Source organism: Rattus norvegicus, chromosome 2, assembly GCF_036323735.1.
Source record: "Rattus norvegicus strain BN/NHsdMcwi chromosome 2, GRCr8, whole genome shotgun sequence".
NCBI classification, from domain to species: domain Eukaryota; kingdom Metazoa; phylum Chordata; class Mammalia; order Rodentia; family Muridae; genus Rattus; species Rattus norvegicus.
The window spans coordinates 150,720,434-150,747,130 of record NC_086020.1 but is presented as its reverse complement, the minus strand read 5'-3'; the positions used below and the strand labels follow the sequence as shown (position 1 = coordinate 150,747,130).

The window sequence follows — 26,697 nt, the reverse complement described above, 5'->3', positions numbered from 1 at the left end:
ATGGCTAGCAGAAAGAAGTGCTTGATTCTGGGATTGACTGTATTTTTGTGGGTTGAATTATATGCTCAAAATGAAGAGCAGAATGTGACATGCAGGCTGCTGCGCAAGTTTAATCTGACTGGATACGTAGAGGCTGCAAACCACTCCATGGTTATTGGAGGACTATTTCCTATTCACTCTAGAACCATCCCAACAAATGACTCTGATGAGGAACCCGTATCAGCCATGTGCGAGGGGTAAGTCATTGAGATTTGTTTTTCTTTTTTCACATTAATCTGGGTGGTCTGATAAGAGTGGTTACCACAGAGCCTGGATTCCAGCTCAAGTTCTTCAAATCTGGGTTTCTATGACTTTGTCAAAGTTTATAAGTTGAGAGGTTTTCCGTGGTTGGTTCTCAGGAAGTTACTCCTCAGATGGTTCTCTGTTGACTGCCTGCAGCAGCATCTAAAAGCTTGTTAAGCATATAGGACTAGGGATTACATATCACATCTGCAGAAGAGAATCTGCATGTTCAGAAGACCTCTGTTGGTGTGTGTTGAGACGCACAGATGCTGCACAGTGTGGTGCAGCTTCACTGTTAATTGTTACATGCTCAAGTTCAAGTGTGCAGTCTGGGAACTCTTCTAGGTATCTGAGGAAATGTTCAGGATAGGATTCTGAACTGCAGGAAAAATTCTGTCTCTACTGCTGTCTCCTGCAAGATATCATATCAAATAATGGGATTCCTATTATTCAAATATAGCAATCTTTTGTGAGTAAAACAAAATTGGGATAGAACAGATGTCTGTTAATATATTTTTCTTACACACACAGAGAGATGTGAGGGGAGGTTAGATATGAAAAGCATGCCAGAAATTAAAAGAAAATAAAACCACTACCTACAATCCCATTGCCTTCGCAAAGCATTTTCTTTTAAGTTTTATATCCATATTTGGAACTTTTTGAAAATAAATTTATGACTGTGTACATAGTATATAACAGTACTGTAGAAAACTTGATCAAAACCTATGAATGAAGAAAATTCTCCCCAATAATCACTTATTTGAGATGTTATCCTAATTAATCTTCAAAGGGCCCACATCACTTCTATGCAGTGTAATCACAGTAAGATGCCTGCTGCCCATTTCATGGCTTGTTCTATCCACACTATTGTATCATTTATCTGCTCAAGGATTTTTTAAATAGTAGAATATATTACCACACAGGTTATAAACCACCACTGTATATTGAAGATTATTCCAGCTTTTCCAATATTGTAAGTAAGTCAGCTTGGGGCAGATGGCTTTTTCCTTTGGGAAGAACTAATTAATTGTTGGCTAATTTTAAATGAGTTACATTTTGAGTTACAGGCTCAAAGCAGGTAGTTATTTGTCCAGCTCTTGAAATGATATTCTATCTTGCTTAAAAGATACCGCTGTACTTATTTACATGTGTATTATGTCATTGGTGTAACAGGATGGTAACTCCTTTTTTTGTTCTCTTTTGTTTTCTGTTTTTCCTTAATTATGTTACCATCCACAATCTGTAATCATAAATACTAATCTCTTCAGTCCTTGAATGTAGTTCTAGTTGAAGTGACTTTATCCAGTTGTAGTAACTTCTTACCAGCATCTGTCTGCAGTCCTGTCCCCCTCTCTCTGTCATCCTGCAAGCCTTGGTGTAGCTGTCATAGTCTAGGCTGCATGCTCCTTGAATGGCATTGTTCATACATCTATTCCCATCACTGTTCTAATCACATTGCTTGGTTACTTTTCTTTCTCCTTACATAGATCAATATTTTCTGGGTAAGGAAATTGAAAGCAGGATCTTTTTTACTGTATTTATGCTGTATAACACCAGAGGAATTAAACGTCTTCATACTAACTGAAAAGCGAAGCTAAATCAAAGCAAAAGTTAAATAGACTGATCTGGGCAGATGGCTCATGTGGCAAGGATCTTGCCATGCAAGAAAGAGGACCTGAATCAGAGGTCCTAGACCCACACAAAAAAGTTGAGCGTGGTGGCATTCTGCAACCCAATTGCTCAGAGAGCAAAGACAGGAAGGCCAGAAGACTGGGCTAGCCAAGTCAAGGTCCAGGATCAACAAGGAACCCTATCTCAGACAATAAGGTGGAGAGTGACGGAGGACTTGTCAATGACATCTCTTCTCCACATATAACAGGACATGCATTCACACACAGAAAAGAAAATTCCATATTGTGAATAAATATACTTATGGTTAGGTCTTGAATTTAAAATACTTATTAAACTGAAGAAAGATAAAGAGGACAGCAAGAAAACGGTTACTTACATAATCACTTTGCATGTTTGCTAAAGTATGGTTAGAACGGGAGAGGAAAAGAGGAGGAGAAGAGGAGGTTTTGGTGTTGTTTCATGTACCAGGCCTTGAAAACAGTAGGGTAATGGGACACAGGGGCACTATGTCCCTTTTAAATGGATGCAGAAAAATAGGAGGTTCACATTTATGTTCTTACATGAGAACAAGAAGAAAACTTCAGTTAAAGATTTCTCAACAGTAAGATGCGTGTTGTAATTAAAGCATAGTATACAGAAATTTACATGCTGACTTTAATAACATATTATTATAAGTATTTAATATATTAAATTATTTTTATTGGCATAATAAATATTCAGTGGAAAATAAGTCAAGAATGAGAGAAGAATCCTGTCCCTAGGGACCTCCAATGAAGTAAGAAAGCATATTCTCAGGGATACTTAGGTGCATTTAGTGAAAAGAATTGTGGCTAGAAGAACAATTTTGAAAAGAAATAACCAGAAATTCCAAAATATTATAGCATATGAGATATATAAGTTAAAAATGTAAACTAGTCACTTATAAAGACTGAATATGACTAATATTTGAATCTTTAAACATTGTACTGTCATATGTGAAAATTTCACATGCACAAAAGACTGAGGTACCTGCTGCTGCTTCCGCAAATGCTATAATCACTCACTTAACTGAACTTTCTTCCCTGCAAACCTCTCCCTTTTCCCAAACCCCTAAGAGGCCAGTGCCTCACAAAAGCTTTTCCTTTCCAGGTTTAATTTCCGGGGTTTCCGCTGGATGAAAACCATGATCCACACCATCAAGGAGATTAATGGAAGGAAGGACATTTTGCCCAACCACACTCTGGGCTACCAGATCTTTGACACCTGTTTTTCTGTCTCCAAAGCAATGGAGACTGCTTTGGTATTTCTTACAGGACAGGAAGAAAACAAGCCCAATTTTAGAAACAGCACTGGAAAATATCTGGTAGGAATTATTGGATCAGGAGGCTCATCCTTGTCAGTTGCTGCTTCAAGAATTCTGGGGTTGTATTACATGCCTCAGGTAAATTGGAATAGTGTGCTATGTACTTAGAAAACATACCAACACTGTGCCAGGAGGCCTTTAGTTACAGAACTTTGAAGGTGGAGGCAGGGAAATCTCTGTGACTTTAAGGTCAGCCTGGTCTACAAAGTGAGTTCCAAGATAATCAGGGCTGTTAGACACAGAAACCCTGTCTCAAAACAGAAAAAAAAGGAAAGAAAGGAAAGAAGGAAGGAAGGAAGGAAGGAAGGAAGGAAGGAGGAAGGAAGGAAAGAAGGAGGAAGGAAGGAAAGAAGGAAGGAAGGAAGAAAAGAGGAAGGAGGAAGGAAGGAAGGAAGGAGGGAGGGAAGGAGGAAGGAAGGAGGGAGGGAGGGAGGAAGGAAGAAAGGGAAAGGAAAGGAAAGGAAAGAAAAGAAAAGGAAAGAACAGAGAAAAGGAGAGAGAAAATATAAATAGCATGTAGAAATTATTGCAAATAGTGGTGTGGTCCAGAGAAGATGAACTAACCTTCAGAGGCAACATGAAAGGGGGCCAAGTTCTCCCAGTTACTCTGTTCCACCCAACTCAAGCAGTGCACACTGCAGCCTATTTAGAGTGACTTGTGGTGTGGGACAAGGTGGCCGAGTGGTTACGGCGATGGACTGTTAGACTGACTTGTGATCTCCTGGCGCATTGTGCTTGCATTCACTAACCTGTGGGGTAGTGATGAGGATATTAACACCTCACTAGTCACCGTGCTTTGTGTACTGTGTGGAGCACAGTAGAGGTCTCATCCGTAAATACTTGGTGGTGGACTGGTGGTTGGAATAAAGCACGGGTTTTTCTCTGGTTCTCTGTTGATGGTTGTGACTCATGAGCAAAATCATCATACTGAAATGCTGAAATGAGCCTGGGAATTTCACATTAGCTAACTTAATAGGATATTTTAAACCAGGAGAAAGTAGCATAGGTCAATACAAGAATAAATAATTACAAAGCAAGAATTATTAGGAAATTAAAGGGAAAAATAAAGGGATCTAGAATCACTTCAAAGGTTATGTCATTAAAGGGTCAGGATGTATTGATATGAATGATGGAAAGATAATTGGTGATACTGATTTAACAGCAGTATTTCACTCACCTCTCTTTCCTTCATCCTCCATTTTCTCCTTCTGTCTTTTCTTCCTTCTTCCCTCTTTCTTTCCTTCTTTTTTTTCTTTCCAGTTTTTTTTTCTTAACTTGAGTATTTCTTTTTTTTTTTTTGTGGGTAGTCATCCTTTTATTTCAAGATTTAAAAAAAAATTTTTTTTTTACAGTCCAGATTTTATCCTCCTCTTGGTCTGCCCTCTGACTGTTCCACGTCCCACACCTCCTCCTCACATCCTCCACCTCATCAGACCTCCCACTCCCTGGGGCCTCCAGTCTCTTGAAGGTTAGGTGCATCTTCTCTAGCTGAGTCCAGATACAACAGTCCTCCGCTGTGTGTGTTAGGGCCTCTTCTCAACTGATGCATGCTGTCTGGTTGGTAGCCCAATGTCTGAGAGATCTCAAGGGTCCAGATTAGTTGAGACTGCTGGTCCTCCTACGGGTCGCCCTCCTCCTCAGCTTCTTCCAGCTTTTCCCTAATTCGACCACAGGGGTCAGCAGCTTCTGATCATTGGTTGGGTGTTAAGTATCTGCATCCGACTCTTTCCGCTGCTTCTTGTGTCTTTCGGAGGGCAGTCATGATAGGTCCCTTTTTGTGAACACACCATAGCATCAGTAGCAGTGTCAGGCCTTGGGGCCTCCTCCCTTTTGGCTGGATCCAAATTTGGACCTGTCGCTGGACTTCCTTTTCCTCAGGCTTTTCTTCATTTTTGTCCCTGTAGTTCTTAAAGCATGATGAAGCTCTAGGTGAGGCGCTTCTGTTTCATTTGAAATGTTACTCCTCAATTGCTTGCCAGTCCTTTTCTTTCAAGGATTATTTATTTATTTATTATTTTTTGCCAGTGTCAGTGGTACCAAGATGAGCAGAGTAAGGGCACTTCAGTATGGTGACACCAATCTTGCTTGAAGGCACAACGTTTTCCAGAATGGAAATAGAATTTTCACCTTTCAAATGTCACATGGTTTTTGTTTACAGTGCCCTTACCAACAAGCTATCAAATCTGTTATGTTTAAACAGTGAGACCTCCAAGGAAGGAGATGCCAAGTAGTGCTTCAAAGCTTCGGACCACAATCAAACACAGCATCCTTTTCAACAGAAGCAGAAGCTCATCTGAATATGCTCATGGATGCTGACATCAACATTTAATCATCTCCTCACTCATCCAGGAAGAGGGGGAGATCAGTTACTACTGTACTTTAATGTGTTCAACCAAATCACCATATTACAAAAATAGCAAGCTGCCATAATAAAAAATAAGGCTCCTCTATCCAGCACGAGATAGCATCATTTTACTTTCAAGCCTAGAAATTGCACACTTGTATATAAACCAACCGAAGATGAGGATTGAGAGTTCATCTTGGTGGATTTTTCCTTTGATGAATATGAAGTGTCCTTCCTTATCATTTTTTTGACTTTTAATTGAAAATTGATTTTATTTGATGTTAGAATGGCTACTCCAGCTTGCTTCTTCTGACCATTTGCTTGGAAAGTTGTTTTCCAGCCTTTCACTCTGAGGTAGTGTCTGTCTTTGTCTCTGAGGTGTATTTCCTGTAGGCAGCAGAATGCAGGGTCCTCATTGCGTATCCAGTTTGTTAATCTATGTCTTTTTATTGGGGAGTTGAGGCCATTGATATTGAGAGATATTAAGGAATAGTGATTATTGCTTCCTGTTATATTCATATTTGGATGTGAGGTTATGTTTGTGTGCTTTCATTCTACTTGTTTTGTTGCCAAGACGATTAGTTTCTTGCTTCTTCTGGGTATAGCTTGCCTCCTTATGTTGGGCTTTACCCTTTATTATCCTTTGTAGTGCTGGATTTGTAGAAAGATATTGTGTAAATTTGGTTTTGTCATGGAATATCTTGGTTTCTCCATCTATGTTAATTGAGAGTTTTGCAGGATACAGTAACCTGGGCTGGCATTTGTGTTCTCTTAGGGTCTGTATGACATCTGTCCAGGATCTTCTGGCCTTCATAGTTTCTGGCGAAAAGTCTGGTGTGATTCTGATAGGTCTGCCTTTATATGTTACTTGACCTTTTTCCCTTACTGCTTTTAATATTCTTTCTTTATTTTGTGCGTTTGGTGTTTTGACAATTATGTGACGGGAGGTGTTTCTTTTCTGGTCCAATCTATTTGGAGTTCTGTAGGCTTCTTGTATGCCTATGGGTATCTCTTTTTTTAGGTTAGGGAAGTTTTCTTCTATGATTTTGTTGAAGATATTTACTGGTCCTTTGAGCTGGGAGTCTTCACTCTCTTCTATACCTATTATCCTTAGGTTTGATCTTCTCATTGAGTCCTGGATTTCCTGTATGTTTTGGACCAGTAGCTTTTTCCGCTTTACATTATCTTTGACAGTTGAGTCAATGATTTCTATGGAATCTTCTGCTCCCGAGATTCTCTCTTCCATCTCTTGTATTCTGTTGGTGAAGCTTGTATCTACAGCTCCTTGTCTTTTCTTTTGATTTTCTATGTCCAGGGTTGTTTCCATGTGTTCTTTCTTGATTGCTTCTATTTCCATTTTTAATTCCTTCAACTGTTTGATTGTGTTTTCCTGGAATTCTTTCAGGGATTTTTGCGATTCCTCTCTGTAGGCTTCTACTTGTTCTCTAAGGGAGTTCTTTATGTCTTTCTTGAAGTCTTCCAGCATCATGATCAAATATGATTTTGAAACTAGATCTTGCTTTTCTGGTGTGTTTGGATATTCAGTGTTTGCTTTGGTGGGAGAATTGGGCTCCGATGATGCCATGTAGTCTTGGTTTCTGTTGCTTGGGTTCCTGCGCTTGCCTCTCGCCATCAGATTATCTCTAGTGTTACTTTGTTCTGCTATTTCTGACCGTGGCTAGACTGTCCTATAAGCCTGTGTGTCAGGAGTGCTGTAGACCTGTTTTCCTGTTTTCTTTCAGCCAGTTATGGGGACAGAGTGTTCTGCTTTCGGGCATGTAGTTTTTCCTCTCTACAGGTCTTCAGCTGTTCCTGTGGGCCTGTGTCTTGAGTTCACCAGGCAGGTTTCTTGCAGGGGAAAAGTTGGTCCTATCTGTGGTTCCAAGGCTCAAGTTTGCTCGTGGGGTACTGCCTAAGTCCTCTCCGCGGCGGCAGCAACCGGGAAGATCTGCGCCGCTCTTTCCAGGAGCCTCCGTGCACCAGGGTTCCAGATGGCGTTTGGTGTTTTCCTCTGGCGTCTGGATGTGCACAGAGTGCAGTCTCTTCTGGTTTCCCAGGCGTGTCCGCCTCTCTGAAGGTTTAGCTCTCCCTCCCACGGGATTTGGGTGCAGAGAACTGTTTATCCGGTCTGTTTCCTTCAGGTTCTGGCGGTGTCTCAGGCGCAGGGATCCTGCCGCTCCTGGGCCCTCCCCTACGGGAACCCAGAGGCCTTATACAGTTGCCTCTTGGGCCAGGGATGTGGGCAGGGGTGGGCAGTGTTGGTGGTCTCCTCCGCTCTGCAGCCTCAGGAGTGCCCACCTGATCAGGCGGTGAGGTCTCTCTCCCACGGGGTTTGGGAGCAGAGAGCTGCTGCGGGCCGGGATCCGCGGGTGTGGGACTTCTGGTAAACACAGGAAGTGCCCGGTCCTAGAGGAATTTTGCCTCTGTGTGTCCTGAGTTCACCAGGCAGGTTTCTTGCAGGGGAAAAGTTGGTCCTACCTGCGTTTCCAAGGCTCAAGTTTGCTCGTGGGGTACTGCCTAAGTCCTCTCTGCGGCGACAGCAACCGGGAAGATCTGCGCCGCTCTTTCCAGGAGCCTCCGTGCACCAGGGTTCCAGATGGCGTTTGGTGTTTTCCTCTGGCGTCTGGATGTGCACAGAGTGCAGTCTCTTCTGGTTTCCCAGGCGTGTCCGCCTCTCTGAAGGTTTAGCTCTCCCTCCCACGGGATTTGGGTGCAGAGAACTGTTTATCCGGTCTGTTTCCTTCAGGTTCTGGCGGTGTCTCAGGCGCAGGGATCCTGCCGCTCCTGGGCCCTCCCCTACGGGAACCCAGAGGCCTTATACAGTTGCCTCTTGGGCCAGGGATGTGGGCAGGGGTGGGCAGTGTTGGTGGTCTCCTCCGCTCTGCAGCCTCAGGAGTGCCCACCTGATCAGGCGGTGAGGTCTCTCCCCACGGGGTTTGGGAGCAGAGAGCTGCTGCGGGCCGGGATCCGCGGGTCTCCAATTTTTTTTCTCTCCCTTTCTTTCTTATCTTTTCTCCTGTGATACTCAAGATAAAATCCAGGAACTTGTTCTTTGTAGACAAATGCTGCACGAATGACCCACAATCCCAGCCTAACAAAGTATTTAATTTAAAGGTGGGTGAGTTGGCATATATCTTATATCATATACCCCATCCAAACTGCACCTGCTATGAGCTCTATCTTCCAGTAAACTCTAATGAACTGAAGCTCAGCCTAGAACCTTTAAATACATTTTTCCATAGTTTTTAGTAAATCTGGAGAAAATCTTAAATTCTCTGTTTAATGCTTTTATATTTAAAAAACAAAACATATAGCTTATTATCATTTTACTTTTCTTGTGGGGTAAACAGAGACTCATAAGGTAAAAGTAACATGATCTTATATGCAAAATAATTTGCCAAGCCTCAGAAATCTGATATCATTTCTTCTTAAAGGGATTCCTTCCTACACAATACCATCAGGAATCTGTTGCTGTGTGATTAGAAAGGAAAATACAAACATTAGCCAGCAGAATAAGAACAGGAAAGGGGACAGAGGAAAAGATAACAAAGAAATAATGCATTATTCAAGGAGGAATCAATTGGAGGAAATCCTGACAGCAGGAAACAAAAAGGGAAAAGAAAGAACAGAACGAAGTAAGGAAGCAGAGGTGCGGCCAGGAGAGCACTCAGAAACAAATTCGTACTACTGAGAAGACTGAGACTTGGACTCAGTCCGACATCTCTTTACAGGAGATGCTAAAGCTGATGAAGAGATTGGATATCCTGACTCATGGGAGTCACCAATGTCCAGGAGGATGAAGGAAAATATGTTAACCTTCCTGAAACTGTTGTGGTCTCACCCATGAAAAGTAGTGGTATTAAGTATCGTCATCCTAACAGTTGGCAGCCCTGATCCAATAAGTAAAAACATCAGTAGAAAGTCATTGTCTACAGAAAGGGCAAAGAAAGGATTAGTCAGTTCCCTCGCTCTCAATATTCTGAAAATCTCCTTTAATATTTGGCCCCCACGTCCTAGTAACTATAATCATTTTCAATTTTAGGTTGGTTATACTTCTTCCTGCTCAATTCTTAGTGACAAATTCCAGTTTCCATCTTTTTATCGCTCAATACCCAGTGATAAGATCCAGTCTGAGGCCATGGTGAATCTTATCAAACACTTTGGTTGGGTCTGGGTAGGTGCTATTGCAGCTGATGACGATTATGGAAAATATGGAGTAAAATCATTTAGGGAAAAAATGGAGAGTGCCAACCTCTGTGTTGCTTTCTCTGAAACCATTCCAAAAGTCTACTCCAATGAGAAAATGCAAAAAGCTGTTAAGGCGGTAAAAAGTTCCACTGCCAAAGTCATTGTGCTTTTTACAACTGACATTGACCTCAGCCCCTTTGTGCTGGAAGTGGTTCATCACAACATAACCGACAGGACATGGATAGCCAGTGAAGCCTGGATTACCTCAGCTCTTGTTGCAAAGCCTGAGTATTTTCCTTATTTTGGAGGAACCATTGGATTTGCAATCCCGAGAAGTGTTATACCAGGATTAAAAGAATTTCTTTATGATATACACCCTAGCAAGGATCCAAAGGATGTCTTGACCATTGAATTCTGGCAAACTGCTTTTAACTGTACCTGGCCCAACAGCACTGTGCCTTACAACGTGGACCACAGAGTGAATATGACTGGAAAAGAAGACAGATTATATGCTATGTCTAATCAGCTCTGCACCGGAGAGGAGAAGCTGGAGGATCTGAAAAATACCTATCTAGATACATCTCAGCTGAGAATTACAAACAATGTCAAACAAGCTGTGTATCTTATGGCTTATGCCCTGGATCGTTTAAGCAATTGTGACTTATTGGAAGAATATAGTAATAGTACAGCATGTTCACATATACCTGACTTTGAGCCCAGAGAGGTATGTTATTTGACCCTATGAAATAGCATGGTGTAAAATCAATTTTTCACTGCCAGGTTCATACATTGAAACTGCTGACTTGCTTCCAAACGATTTTATTCCAAAAAAACTTGTCTGGATGACTTGATTATTCATTTTATGTCCTCATTCGTTACAAAATTATTAGGTTTGTTGTCAATAATAACAAACCTATCTTACAAAAGAAAAAATAATGCCTTTTAAACAATATTCTGTTTTTCTTCACAGAAATGAAACTTAAAACTATCTAGGAGTAAAGCATGAGGTAGTGACTCTGGTTACTTCCTTTGGTCTGTTCCCAATATATAATATGCAACTTGTTATTTAAGGTAACTACTTGAGTTTCAAGTATGTCATGTTCATGGTAGGAAAAGGCGTGTGTCCCTCCAGGTTAGGATGAGTCCCGGATATTATATATAAATTTCCTTACACTCCAGAACTTTTATCTTAATGACTGGTCTTAACTATCTGAAGGAAAGACTAGAAAATGTTTTCTTTATACAATATAGTAGGAGCCACACAAAAGGATGACTGTCAGAGGGTAAAGATTACAGGTGATACCTGGGACATTCAAATCTACTGTACCTGTCTTTGATCTCCTGTCAAATGCTCCATGTTGGTACCCAGTGGCCTGAGTGGTCTTGCCAAGACTGATCTCATTCATGATTCCCTGCTTGTTTCTGTCTATACAACCCTCTTACAAGAAATAAAGAACTTGAGCATCCCCGCTCAGGTCCTGTCAGTCCCACAGAAGGTTCACTTAACATCACTAATGTGTACTCCTTCCTTGCCTATCTTTATCCCTTTACTCTTACATAAGAACCTGTCAATTTACTAGAGGTCACAGTGACTAGGACACTTGCATTTCCCCTTAAATTTCGCTTTCAGTTTGGCCCACACAGCACTCAGTGCTATCTGTTTTTAGCAGCCCACGTAACATTCTTCATTCTGTTTACCCTACCCCTCACCACACATTTTCTGACAATTCCTTTTTTATTAGCATCTTCTTATTCTTGATACTTTTTTAAAGTTTTATTTTATTTTATATTACTTAGTATGAGTCAGTGTTTCCTTATGTGCATTTATGTGTACCATAGGCGTGACTATACTCAAAGTCATCTGAAGCTCACATCCCCTGGAGCTAGGGTTATAGAAGTTAGGAAGCATCAACTGTGTGCTTGGTGTCAAACATGTAGCAACAAATGTTATTAATCAATGATCCATTTTTTCCAGGTCCTTACCCTTAATACTTTTAATAGCACTGGTCATGTATTTTTAGACTGATTTTTAACTTAAGTTTGTATAATTTTTATTATGATTAAGTTACACATATACATTATTTAGTGATGATATTGTGTCTGTTTTTAGATTTATTTTCTTTTATACATACAAATGTTTTGTCTACAAGTACTTATTCGGGCCACATGCATGCCTGGTGCTAATGGAGGTCAGAAACGGGCATTAAATCCCCTGAAACTATAGTTATAGGCAATTATGAGTTTCCTCGTTGGTTCTAGGAATCAAGCCTTGTCATCTACAAAATCAACAAGTGCTATAATTATCTGAGCAATTTCTCCAATCTTAATCGTGTCCCTATTAAATATTGCATATCAGAGGTCAAATGATATAATTACCTTTCATTATTACTGTTAAGTGATGCCACCATTTTTTTCGTCATAAAATACTGTTTCCCTATAGAACTAATGATTATCTTGTGATACACTTGAGATATCTTGAGATACACTCATGCCTTCTATCCACTTTTTTCCTCCACTCAGGTGACTCATGACTTTTTCCTAGCTGAGGCATTATTATCATGGGTTCAAAGCTAACTTTAACTACATTATGAGGATCAGATCCACTAGAGATAGAGAGTAAAGCCTTCTCTCAAAAATCAAAACAAAATGAGAACAGCAATTATCTTTCTGGGCAATATTTCTAGCTGTAAAACTGTCTTGCTTTCATTATACTTTCCCCATCCAGTTTTAATGGCCATTGGAAATTAATCTTGTCCAAAACACATGATACCTTTGCTGCCTGAAAAAGGCTTCTTTTGCCCTTTTTTCATTCCATTCACATGTTATCTGGAGTTGTACTTTTCCCCTACCAATTCTGGATATCAAGATACACTCCAGAAATTTTTTTCTTCTATGGGTGTTAATCCATAACTTATTTATTTTGCTTCCAAAAATCCACAGTGTTTGAGTAGGCACTAGTTCCTTTTACTGACATTATCTCTGCTATTTCCTAAGACTACCTTTTTTCGAAACCTCTGACCACTACAGCTTTTTTGTACTTTCTCTAGCCCAGATTTAAAGTCAGCTCTTTCTGTACAATATGCTGTTTCCAGTAACTGACATGGAACTTAGAAATGATGCAGGGTCTGAACCCTAAGGATGTTGATTAGAGTTTTAGTAGCAACTTTATCCAATCTAGAATCACCTAGGAAGAAGGAATCTCAACTGAAGCTTGTCCTACATCAGACTGCTTTATATCTATAAGACCTTGACTCCATTATGATTGATGTGGGAGAGCTCAGTCCACTTTGTGTGGCACCTTCTCTAGGCAGATTCAACTGGACTTTATAAGAAAAATAGCTCATTATACATGCCAGAGACTAAGCCAATAAGCAGAATTCCCCAGCGGTTAACAGAATTCCTTGGTGGTTAAGCCTGTAGATTATTAACCCAGTTTCCATCAACTATGGACTGTGATCTGGAAATGTAAACCAGATAACTCTTTCTTCCCCCAGATTGCTTTTGGTCATGATAGTTTTTAACAGCAACAGAACAAAACTAGAACTGATATGTTCACTGGTACTAAGAAAGTTGTAATATATACACAATGATAAATATTTTTTAGATGTCAAAGATATCATTTTACTAGAAGTCCTTTGAATGTTTCTGTCAAGATAAAGAATACTCTTTAATACTGAACAATTATCCTATAGCTTATCTGAACACTGAAAGGCTAAACTTAAATTTGCTCAATAAGACAATTATTGCAGGTGAAACGGCTTTAAAGATGGGGTAGGGACTACATAGTATCAAGATAAAAGTCAATCACTGCTCACATCAAGGGCTGTTCTTCTTCATATAGCACCTTATGCCAATAAATTAAAAAAATTAACTCTCTACAGTGAAGAATAATATATAAACAGGAAAGCCTGGTAAATGTATCAATGTAAAGCATTTGTTTAACAGAAACCAAAATAAGTATACAATCTTTATTTATGTTTCAATATTATTCTACCAATAGATAAGACTAGAAAAACCCCTTTGAATTTTGTTATTTACACTACATTTTTGTCTTCTCCTTACGTTACTTCTCCTGTTCCTTCTCCTCATTCTCCTCCTGAGAGAAGTTTACACTATGTACCTTGCATCAGTCTGTGAGATCAGGGTCATGCCAATACCCACCTGGCGTTTCTAAATTTTTGAGAAATATATAATGTTAGAGAAATGTGTCATATTATCCAAAGGTTTCAAGCAAGTAGAACTGTAAGAAGGCTGATCTACAGAAGGGTCAAACTGTGGAAGTCTTTGGACATTTATTTGGTTGACTATTAACAGGGAGTGGAGAGAACATTTAGTGAACTTAGGATAAAAGTTGAATTTTGATGATTTCTGGCATACATTTTATAATAGAGAAGAATAGACAGGAAACAAGTCAGAAGAAAAACAAGAGGCCAGATAACACAAAGTAATCCCAGATATAAATAGTGACTAAAACACTTCCTTTTTTTCTCCATCTTTATTAAATTGAGTATTTCTTATTTACATTTCAATTGTTATTCCCTTTCCCAGTTTTCAGGCCAACATCCCCCTAAGCCCTCCCCCTCCCCTTCTATATGGTTGTTCCCCTCCCCATCCTCCCCCCATTACCGCCCTCCCCCGCAACAATCACATTCAATGGGGGACCAAGGGCTTCCCCTTCAACTGGTACCCTTACTAGGCTTTTCATTGCTACCTATGAAGTTGGAGACCAGGGTCAGTCCATGTATAGTCTTTGGATAGTGGCTTAGTCCCTGGAAGCTCTGGTTGGTTGGCATTGTTGTTCATATGGGGTCTCAAGCCTCCTCAAGTTCTTTCAGTTCTTTCTCTGAATCCTTCAACGGGGGTCCCGTTCTCAGTTCTGTGGTTTGCTGCTGGCATTCGCCTATGTATTTGCCATATTCTGGCTGTGTCTCTCAGGAGAGATCTGGTTCCTGTCAGCCTGCACTTCTTAGTTTCATCCATCTTGTCTATTTGGTGGCTGTATATGTATGGGCCACATGTGAGGCAAGCTCTGAATGGGTGTTCCTTCAGCCTCTGTTCTAAACTTTGCCTCCCTATCCCCTCCCAAGGGTATTCTTGTTCCCCTTTTAAAGAAGGAGTGAGGCATCCCCATTTTGGTCATTCTTGAGTTTCATATGTTCTGTGCACTTAGGGAAATTCGAGCATTTGGGCTAATATCCACTTATCAATGAGTGCATACCATGTGTGTTTTCTGTGATTGGGTTACTTAACTCAGGATATTTTCCAGTTCCATTCATTGGTCTATGAATTTCATAAAGTCATTGTTTTTGATAGCTGAGTAGTATTCCATTGTGTAGATGTACCACATTTTTTGTACCCATTCCTCTGTTGAAGGACATCTGGGTTCTTTCTAGCTTCTGGCTATTTTAAATTAGGCTGCTATGAACATAGTGGAGCATGTGTCTTTGTTTTATGTTGGGGCATCTTTCGGGTATATGCCCAAGAGAGGTATAGCTGGGTACTTAGGTAGTGCAATGTCCAATTTTCTGAGGAACCTACAGACTGATTTCCAGAATGGTTGTACTAGTCTGCAATCCCACCAAAAATGGAGGAGTGTTCCTCTTTCTCCACATCCTTGCCAGCATCTGCTCTCGCTGGAGTTTTGGATCTTAGCCATTCTGACTGGTGTGAGGGGGAACCTCAGGGTTGTTTGATTTGCATTTCCCTTATGACTAAAGATGGTAAACATTTCTTTAGGTTCTTCTCAGCCATTAGACAGTACTCAGCTGTGAATTCTTTGTTTAGCTCTGAACCCCATTTTTAATAGGGTTATTTGTCACCCTGCAGTCTAACTTCATGAGTTTTTTGTGTATTTTGGATATGAGCCCTGTATCAGTTGAAGGATGGGTAAAGATCTTTCCCAATTTGTTGGTTGCCATTTTGTCCTAACAATGGTGTCCTTTGCCTTTCAGAAGTTTTGTAGTTTTATGAGAGCTCATTTGTCAATTCTTGAGAGCCTAAGCTCTCATTTTTACTATATTAATCCTGCCAATCCATGAGCATTGGAGATCTTTCCATCTTCTGAGGTCTTCTTCAATTTCTATCTTCAGAGACGAGGTTCTTATCATACAGATCTTTCACTTGGTTGGTTAAAGTCACACCGAGGTACTTTATATTGTTTGGGACTATTATGAAAGGAGTAGTCTCCTCTGGCTTCACAGGTGTGTCAGCCCCTCTGAAGGTCTAGCTCTCCCTCCCACAGGATTTGGGTGCAGGAAGCTGTTTGACCGGGTCCCTTCAGATCAGGGTGGAGTCTGGACAGCACCCTGGACTGCAGTGTTCCTGCAGCTTGATTGCCCCTATCTTCCTGTTCCCTATACAATTTCCTCTTGGGCCAGGGATGTGGGCAATGGTGAGCAGTACTGGCGGTCTCTCCTGCCCTGCAGTCTCAGGAGTGCCCACCTGTCTGGGCGATGAGCTCTCTCTCCCACGGGGTTTGGGAGCAGGCAGCTGTGGGCCAGGATCAGCGAGGTTCAGGACCCAGCTAGAAATCGGAAGTGTCCGGTCCCAGAGGAATTTTGCCTTTGTATGTCCTGAGTCCACCAGGCAGGTCACTTGGAGCAGAAAAGTTGGTCTTACTTCTTGTCTCGAGCCTGAAGCTGCTCCCTGGAGCTGGGTTTCAGCTCTCCGTGAGGGCAGCAACCAGAAGGGCACTAAAACACTTTCTTAATATAGTCACTTGTAAATTCTTTCACATACATAGCCTTAATCCCTATGATAAATATTAGGAAGAGCAATCTTATCCTTACAAACGAGGAAAATAGTGTTTGCTAAATGCGTGCCTTCTTTGTGGTCACAATATTTAACAGAACCAACAAACTTTCCATCTTCATACTCAATCATGTAGGATCTTTCTACCAGCTTCTGCAGTCTTGCTGGTCTGTGGAAAGTTTGTTACCACATTAGGTCCTTTGGTTGAGAAATCCAAGTGCTGCAGGTAGGGCAGATGAGGATCGAGGATATGCCCTGTGTGATGGATTTCCTTATGCTAAAGCATGCTCTTACCCATCTAATGTTAATTAGGTAAGGTGTAGGTTAGACAAAAGATGTTTCCTTGTTGAGAAGAAAGTTTTCTTCTCAATGTCTCATTGAACCTACAGATTTAACATCAGTTCCAGGAGCTATTGTACCACTGCCCATAGCCATTTCTACATGAAGGAACCTTAGAATGCAGAGGCATACACTCAAGGCAATTTCCTGCTAATGGTAAAAGTCAAACTAAAGTGGACTCTTTCTGAGTGTGGTGATTTGTATAGAATTTGTCCATGAAATGGCATTATTAGGAGGTGCTGCCTTGTTGGAGTAGGTGTGGCATTGTTGAAGAAAGTATCTTTCTGTGGGGGTGGGCTTTAAGATCCTACTTCTAGTCAAGTGAGAGTCAGTCTGTTCCTGGCTTCCTTTGGATGAAGATGTAAAATTCTCAACTCCTCCAGCGCCATGCCTGCATGGACACTGCCATGCTTCTTGCCTTGGTGATAATGGACTGAACTGCTGAACCTGTAAGCCAGCCCCAATTAAAAGTTGTCCTTTATAAGATTGCTTAGTAATGGTGTCTCTTCACAGCAGTAAAATCCTAAGTAAGATACTGAGAAGTGAAGAGTTTCCAATTTCCTAAGTCAATCAACCATTACCGCCTCCATGTCCTTTTCAATATTTTTTCTACAATAGCAACTGTGATGTGACAAAACGTTTCCTGTGGAGATGAAACATACACATCTACTTCACCCCAGATAGGGAGTCCTAAACAGACCAAAGTTCAGTTACTGCCAACTCAGTGAACCAATAATTTTATTGGGGTTACTTAAAGGAATATGGATGAAGGGTTAGGTACAAGAGCAGAAATGATACAAAGACAGATGCAACACCAAGGTCCATTTCAGCTGAGTCACAGAAACTGGGAACTTGGAGCACAGCTTTCAGGCAGCTCTAAGGATAATCCTTCCTAAGTGGGTATAAATAACTTTCAGGTAGCTCAGGTAGTTTCTGTCTCTCCCAGCAGATGGACTGGTCTCAAATGTCTTCTTTGCACTTTGTCTTGTCTGAGTCTTCTTTGCACTTTAATACAGTCTGAAAAGGACTCTCATCTTTCCTTACTTACTCTGTCAGGGAGCTACCTAGTGAATGTGCTCAGTTACATGGACTTCCTAAAGCTATTTTGAGATATTTGCCTTATTACTTAAAGAGCTTCCTGAAAAGGATGAAATATTTGAATTGGGGAGGAAACTGTAACACAACAGCAACATAATCTTATTGAATTTAAATTTTAGCATCTGATTGTCCAGTCTCTCTACTAGAGTGGGGTCTTCAAAAGAAGGAAAGAGTTGTAGACCTTTGTATCTTTACACAGGGAAAGTGGGTAAGGGAAAAAATATTCTAAACATCTCTTGTCTCTTGATAAAGAGCTATTTTAGTATAAACTTATACTATGCTAACAAAAAATAAAATTGGAGTATGCATCAAAGGTAAATTAATGTTCAAATTTTTCTGGATGTTTTGTGTTAAAAACTTTTTAGCTTTAGCATTTTCTTTGACCAACGTATCAATTTCTTTTATGTATCTTTTACACCTAAGATTCTCCCTTCCATCTCTTGTATTCTGTTGGCAATACTCATATTTACTTCCTTTTGTCTTTCCTAGGTTTTCTATCTCCAGGTTTATCTCAGATTATGTTTTCTTAATTACTTCTATTTCCATTTTCAGTTCTTGAATAGTTTTATCCATTTCTTTACCTTGTTAGATTGTATTTTCTATGTTTCTTTATATTTAAAGAAGGGGACCTCAAGAAGTCTACAGAGTTGACTTTAGACCCCTAGAAGTAGGGAATATGGAATCTGTCTATCTCATGTAGCCAGGCACAGTAAAAAGATAAGAACAGCAACATACACACAAAACTTTTCACCTAAAATGTGTCCTGCCTACAAGAAGTACAGGAGGAAAGATAGAGCAGAGACTAAGGGAATGGTCAGCCAATGACTCGCACAAACTGAAACCCATCCCATTGGCAAGAATCAGTATCTGACACTATTAATATTCTGTTATTATTTCAGACAGGACCCTATCATAACTTTCCTCTGAAAGACTCCACCCAGAAACTAATAGAAACAGACACAGAAACCCACAGCCAAACAATAGATGGAGTTTCAGGAGTTTCTTGTGGAAAATTTGGAAATGGATTGAGGGGCTCAAAGGGGATAGAGACAACACAGGAAGACCACATGTCAACTAATGTAGAACCTTGGGAGCTCCCAGGGACATAAACTCCAATCAAAGAACAAGCATGGACTGTATTTAGCCTCTCACAACACCCACACATATGTATCAGATGTATAGCTTAGTCTTCATGCTGGTACCCCAACAACTGAAGTGGAGGCTGTCCTTGAATCTGTTGCCTGCCTGTGTATCCCATCTCTTAACTGGGCTCCCTTGTCTGGCCTCAGTGAGAGAGGATGTACAGTAACTTGATGTGCCAGGGTGGCATGATTTCCAAGGGGGTTAGGGACTCTCCCTTCTCAAAGGAGAAGGGGAAGGTGAGTGGGGAAGAGCTGTGTTAAGGGAGAACTGGGAGTAGACAGGGTCTGATATTGGAGTGTAAGTGAAGGAAGAAAGAAAGAAAGAAAGAAAGAAAGAAAGAAAGAAAGAAAGAAAGAAAGAAAGAAAGAAAGGAATAAAGGAAGGAAGGAAGGAAGAAAGAAAGAAAGAAAGAAAGAAAGAAAGAAAGAAAGAAAGAAAGAAAGAAATGGAGGGAAAGGTAAACTTAGATTATACAAGATATCTAACCTAGTATGTCTTCAATACTATTAACTTTGTTGTCATAATTTAATGTTTTGTCATGGTATTAAGATAATAATGTGAGATTATTAATGAGATGGTTTCTTTTACTTCTTTTCTTCCTCTTCCATATTAGATGCTGCCTTACTTTAAGAAATTGAAAATTACTACCCATGATGGAACAGAAATAGAACTTGATAACAATGGAGATATAGAAAATGGATATTATGATATCCTCAATTGGCACTTGGGCAATGCTGGAGAAGTTGCCTTTGTCAAGGTTGGAGAATACAAATTCACAAGTTCAAAATATGAACTTGTTCTTCCAAAGAACTCATCATTGTTTTGGAACACTGAATCTTCAATGGTTAGTTGGTCTGGCATATTTCGTTTACATAGAGAGAGAAAACTCCATTTTTTCAGGCACTAAATAAACGCAAATCATCTAACATTTTTGCCATATTCCAAATGAATTTCCTTAGTGTAGCATATGTTTTTCATGGTTTTTGTCAAGTTAGAATTTAAGAATCCATGTTATACTAAAATATATGAAAAATTTAGTATATTTTAGTAATGTATTGATATTTTTGAGAATGTTTTAATGAAAATTGTAAATTTTATTTTTATCTTTTGTATTAAAATTGGGGTTATATATTTTTCACAATTCTTTTTAATATTTTAATATGTATTTACTTAACCTATTGGCTTTGTTTTTTTATGATTTATTTTACAACCCAACTGCAGTTTCCCCTCCATCCTCTCTCCACCCCATTCCCTACCTGTTTCTATACCACCCCTTATCTTCTCTTCCTTTATTTCTATTCAAAGAAGGGCAAGCCTCCCATGAATATCAACCAAACATAGCTTATCAAGTTGCAGTATGACTAGGAACATCCACCTTGAATTAAGGACAAGGCAACCCAGTATGAGGAAAATGGTCCCAAAAGGTGATAAAAGAGTCAGAGATAGCCCCTGTACCCACTGTTACGAGTCCCAAAGAAGACCAAGCTATACAACTGTAACAAATATGCAAAGGGCCTAGGTCAGTCCCAGGCAAGCTCACTGTCAGTTTAGTCTCTTTGAGCTTCTAAGAGCCCAAGTTGGTGAAATCTGTGGGTTTTCTTGTGTTGACCTCTCGCCCTCTGGCTCCTACAATCTCTCCTCTCCCCTTCTTTGGCAGGATTCTGAGCTTCCCTAATATTTGACTGTAGGTGTCTGCAGCTTTTTCCATCAGCTACTGGATGAAGCCTCTCTAGTGGCAGTTGAGCTAGTTATCAATCTGAGTGTAGCAGAATATCCTTAGGCATCGTTTCATTGACTTTTTTTTTCTTTGTCAGTCATTATCAAGTGTGAGCTTCCTCTTGTGGCATGGGTCTCAGATTGTACCAGTCTTTGGTTGGCCACTCCCATAATTTCTGTGCAACTTTTAACCCAACACATGTTGTAGGCAGGACAAATTTTGTAGGTCAAAGGTTATATGGCTGGGTTGGTACATAATCCCTCCACTTGCCTGGTTAAAGGAAATAAGTTAAGGCTTCACAACCTCCATTGCTGGAAGCCTTAACTAGAGTCATTCTCTTAGATTCCTGGGAGTTTCTATTATACTGGGTTACTTGTTCGTCCACTAGATAGCCTCCAATTTCAGGTGGCTGTCTCAGCACTCTCCCCCTCCGTCCTCCTTCATCTGATTCCTCCTGTTCCCATCCCCACACCATCCTCCATCCATGATGTCTATTCTATTTCTCCTGCCCAGAGAGATCCATGAATCTCATGAATCTTGAGATCTCCTTGTTACTTAGCCTCTCTGGGTCTGTGGATAGTAACATGGTTATCCTTTACTTTCCAGCTAATGTCCACTTACAAGTGAATACGTACCATGTTTGGCTTCTGGTTCTGTGTTAGCTCATTCAGGATGATTTTTTTAGGTCCATCTATTTGCCTGAAACTTTCATAATGTTTTTAACAACATGAAGCTGAGTAATACTCACAATATGTGAATGTGCCACATTTCTTTATCTTTAGTTGAGGGGCAGGGAGGTTATTTCCAGCTTCATGCTATGATGAATAAGCTGCTATGAACATAACTAAGCAGGTGTTCTGCTGGTATAGGGGACTGTCCTTTGTGTATATACTCAGGAGCTGTACAGCTGGCTCTTCAAGTACGTTGTTTTCCACCTTTCTGAGAAACTGCCATATTGATTTCCAGAGTGGCTGTACAAATTTTCACCTCTACCAGCAATGGAGGAGCATTCCCCTTGCTCCACATCCTTACCAGCATGAGCTGTCACTTGTGCCTTTTACCTTCTCCATTCTGACACATGTAAGACGGAATCGCAAAATCGTTTCACGGGTGGCTAAAGATGTTGAACACTTAGTGTTTACCGGCATTTGAAATTCCTGTGATGAGAATTCTCTGTTGAAATCTGCGCCCCAATTTTAATTGGATTATTTGGTTTGTTAATGTCTAGTTTCTTAAGCTTTTTATATATTTAAAAATTACTCCTCTGTCAGATGTGAGGTTGATGAGGATCTTCTGCCATTCTGTAGGTTGTGGTATTGTCTGAGTGGCTGTGTCCATTGCCTTGCAGGAGGCTTTCAGTTTCATAACCTCCCATTTTTTAATTATCACTCTTGGTGCCTACACTATTGGTGTTCTGTTCAGGAAGTTGTCTCTTGTGCCAATGCTTTCAAGGCGATGTCCCACAATTATTTCTATAAGATTTAGGGTATCTGGATCTATGTGGAAGACTTCAATATACTTGAACTTGAGTTTTTTACACAATGATAAATATGGATCTATTTGCATTCTTCTACATGCCTACACACCATTAGAAAAGTCTTTCTGAGTCTTTAGTATCAGGGTTACTGTGACTTCATAAAATGAATTCAGCAATTCCATTTTGTAGAATAATTTAAGGAATATTGATTAGCTCTTCATTGAAAGTCTGGTAGAATTCTGTGCTAAAATCTTCTGGTCCTGAGCTTCTTTTAAAGACATAATTATTGTGATTATTTCTATAGGGGTTATGGGTGTATTTAAACTGTTTATCTGATCTTGATTTAACTTTGGTAAGTGGTATCTATCAAGAAATTTATCCTTTTCTTTTAGATTTTCCAATTTTGTGGAGTACATGTTTTTGAAGTATGACCTAATGATCCTTTGAATTTCCTTGATATCTGTTGTTAGGTCTCCCTTTTCATTATTAATTTAGATTTTTTTCTCTGCCTTTTAGTTAGTTTGGATATAGGTTTGTGTCTTTTGTTGGACATGTAATTTCCCTAAGGGCTATGTGACTTTCCTCAGGTAGGGGGTTTGGTGTTCTGGATCCCCCAGGTACAGAACAGAAAACCTCACTGACAAAATGAATCTGCCATTTTGTAGTACCTTGGGGCTTTAAAGTAAAGTCAGATATTAACTTTGTTAGGAGGGCTTCCTGGCACATTGGAATTTGGCGTTTAGGGGTTCCATTGCCTCTGGGGTTCTGGGAACTGGCATGGTTCCTGGGGTTCAGGATATTAGTGTATCCTTTGAAATTTGAGGTACCTGAGGTACTTGGGGTTCACAGCAAAGGCATGGTCTCTGGTAAAACAAGAGGTGTCTGTCAGGGTTGTAGACTGAGATATGGAGTTCAGGGGAGGGAAAATATTTATATAATGAAATTGATTTCCAACAAAATTAAATTTGACAGCTACAAAAAAATGTGTTTTATGTCCTAAATTTTTGTGATTTTTGTAGACTTAAATTTTCCAGGTTTTTGTTTGGGTTTGATATATTGTTTGTTGGCTGGTTGGATTTTTTATTTGTGAGCTGAGGTCTTACTGTGTACTTGAAGCTGTCACCATGCCTGGCTAGGAAAACATACTTGTTTCTATCCTGTAAATAAATATCTCCTTGGATTAATATTTAAATGCTAAGTTTACTCTGTATTTTAAGGTATTTATCCAGGCAGAGTATAAAACTACAAAGAGCTCCAAGTTACTACTAAAATCTCTAAAAGTAAACAGCAAGAAAACATTCCAAGTTATGCCATCTCTACATTATATTTGGATCTTTATAGTTTACATGAAGAAGACCATTCATATTTTTCCTTTCTGCCAGCCACTTATGATCAATGTCTAATTATCATAAAAATATTTTTGGATGATTTGTTGAAAAGAGATATATTGCAGGAGTTGAAGAAAATTATTAGGGCCAGGGGTCCCATCAAACTAGGAAAAGACTAAGAAAACTGATCCATCTACAGCATCTAATGTGAATTAGTTTGGCCCTGATCACCAAGATAGCAAAGAACTGGCATTAGAGTTAGTTCAGCTTTTCAGAGTCAATCACAATATTGCTCTTTAGCAAAAGTTCATTATAAGCTCTTCATACCATGCTCATTACCATGCTATATCTGCTATCTTTGCTTAGTATATCTATTGTCTTTATCTTTTCTAGCTTCCAGATTCAGTCTGCACAAAACTGTGTGCTCCAGGGACTCGAAAGGGGGTTCGACAGGGACAACCCATATGCTGCTTTGATTGCATCCCATGTGCTGATGGATATGTGTCAGAGAAACAAGGTAATGATGGGAATTTTTGCATTGAAACTAATACAATTAAATTAAATAAAGAATGTCAGAGAGCCTCTTATGAGTCTTTACAAAAAACAGACTATAGCAAAACTCAAGATACTAATACAATTTATCACCATGCAGTGTGACCCAATATATACATATATATATAAATGTATATATGTTTTCACTTCTCATATGAGAATCCCTACTACCATGAAGTTCATAAACACCAAACAAAATAAATAAAATGTGAAATATAAATAAATGTATATATGTTTTCACTTCTCATAAGATAATCCCTACTACCATGAAGTTCATAAACACCAAACAAAATAAATAAAATGTGAAATATAAATAAATTCATAAAATCTTCAAATTACTTGTTTTTTAAGTAAACTCAGAACTTATTGTAGTTGGGAAAAGGTCACCTAGTTGCCTAAGGTTCTAAGTACTGAAAACACATGCCTTGTATCGTTGCTTTGGAATAAACTGCTATTACAGATGGCTCAGTGGTGGCTCTCTGGAGGTGACTTAGGCAGGCTTGGTGTTGTACACACAGTTGGACCAGGTTTATTTATATTTCCATTTGGTTTTTGGTCGAAGAACCAAAAATGTGCTTATCTTTTGTCACACAGACCTCAGAGAAATTGTGTAAAAACAATAAAACAAGCACCTTGTAACATGCACAACTCCCTGGCAATAGTTGCCCCAGTTGCTACATAGAATTCCATTCAGAGATGTCCAGACCAGGAGTCAGAGTGGTTGAAAGCAAACACCACTCTTTACCTGATTTTTTAAATTAACACTGAATAGAACTATTCCATCATCTACTGTAACCTCATCTCAACTAGTTTTTCCTTGTTCATCAATGCTTGCTCTTAGAGTCTTCCTCCAGATTTAGCCCTCTGAGCCAGGGACCATGATTGTTGGTTTTGTTTTTCTTCCTATCATCCTCATCAGTCAGTGGAATGCCCATCTAGAGTTGGGAACATTTGGGTTCGTATATACATGATTCTCTTCCATGAAAGGATATTAGATGAGAGACTGAAAATACAATGTCCCAGTCATTTTGAGTGTTTACCTCAAAAACTGTGACTTTCTCATTCCTGGGCTTTTCTGGAGTTAATTTTTTTTTAAAAAAAAGCACACCTCTTCTTCAATATATAGGATATTATATCTATTTTACAACAGATTTCCAGTAAACATTGTTCAGGCCTTTAATAGGCCTGGACTGTTCACAGTTAAAAAGTGACAACTGGTTTCCTTGAAGTCAATTCTGTGTTCTTTCTCAATAGGCCAAAGGGAATGTGATCCATGTGGTGAAGATGACTGGTCCAATGCAGAAAAGAGCAAGTGTGTGCCAAAGCTTGTGGAATTCCTTGCTTATGAAGAGGCCCTGGGGTTCACCCTTGTCATCCTTTCCATATTTGGGGCAATTGTGGTCTTTGCAGTCACCATTGTGTATGTGATACACAGACATACTCCATTGGTGAAAGCCAATGACAGAGAGTTGAGTTTCCTCATTCAGATGTCTCTGGGAATCACAGTGCTATCATCTATGTTGTTCATAGGAAAGCCATCCAACTGGACCTGCATGGCCCGCCAGGTCACTCTGGCACTGGGCTTTTGCCTTTGTCTGTCTTCCACTCTTGGAAAGACTATTTCACTCTTTTTTGCCTACAGGATTTCCAAATCCAAAACCCGGCTTATATCCATGCACCCTGTTTTTCGAAAATTAATTGTGCTGTTCTGTGTTGTAGGGGAGATTGGTGTATGTGCAGCTTACTTGGTGCTGGAGCCTCCAAGGATGTTCAAGAACATTGAATCTCAAAATGTAAAGATCATCTTTGAATGTAATGAAGGGTCTATAGAGTTTCTGTGTGCTATATTTGGGTTTGATGTTTTTCTGGCTCTACTGTGTTTCCTAACAACCTTTGTGGCTCGCAAGCTGCCAGATAACTATTATGAAGGGAAATGTATCACTTTTGGGATGCTGGTCTTTTTCATTGTCTGGATCTCCTTTGTCCCTGCTTACTTGAGCACCAAAGGCAAATTCAAAGTTGCTGTGGAAATATTTGCCATTTTGGCATCCAGCTATGGCTTGTTAGGCTGTATATTTCTTCCCAAGTGTTTCATTATCTTGCTGAGGCCAAAGAGGAACACGGATGAAACTGTTGGTGGAAGAGTCCCCACTGTTGACAGGAGCATCCAGCTGACCTCAGCCTCTGTGAGCAGTGAGCTTAACAGCACAACAGTGTCAACTGTTCTGGATGAATAAAGCTGTGAGCTCCATGTGACATACAAGGACGCCACCTTGGATGACATCCTGACTCAACCTTCCCTTTTATGCTTCATCTGAAGCAGCTGGTGATATTCTAGGGTAATATTGGTTGTGGCTATGCTGGTGTAAGGTTAACCTGCTCAATAATATTTTGTTCTGTGACATGCCATTCAGCATAGATTGCAATGACACATATAATTTAAATTACAAACCATATCTTTTGGACTTTAAAGTAGAGGGTATAAATAAACATGATTCAGCGAAA

The 26,697-nt window shown here is 39.8% G+C and overlaps 1 protein-coding gene across 1 annotated transcript; it reads left to right on the top strand.

Moving 5' to 3' along the window:
• On the top strand, window positions 1-26,697 carry Vom2r45 (vomeronasal 2 receptor, 45). The gene is made up of 6 exons (XM_215580.9): window positions 1-236; window positions 3,043-3,334; window positions 9,643-10,512; window positions 19,732-19,962; window positions 24,034-24,157; window positions 25,447-26,697. Exons 1-6 carry the CDS (start codon window positions 1-3, stop codon window positions 26,427-26,429), a joined length of 2,736 nt encoding a protein of 911 aa, XP_215580.2. The 3' UTR covers window positions 26,430-26,697.

Coding starts and splice junctions, on each gene's coding strand:
- Vom2r45 (XM_215580.9), top strand. CDS start 1: ATGGCTAGCAGAAAGAAGTGCTTGATTCTGGGATTGACTGTATTTTTG. Junction 3,335..9,642: donor GGTTGTATTACATGCCTCAG/GTAAATTGGAAT, acceptor TTTCAATTTTAG/GTTGGTTATACTTCTTCCTG. Junction 24,158..25,446: donor ATATGTGTCAGAGAAACAAG/GTAATGATGGGA, acceptor CTTTCTCAATAG/GCCAAAGGGAATGTGATCCA.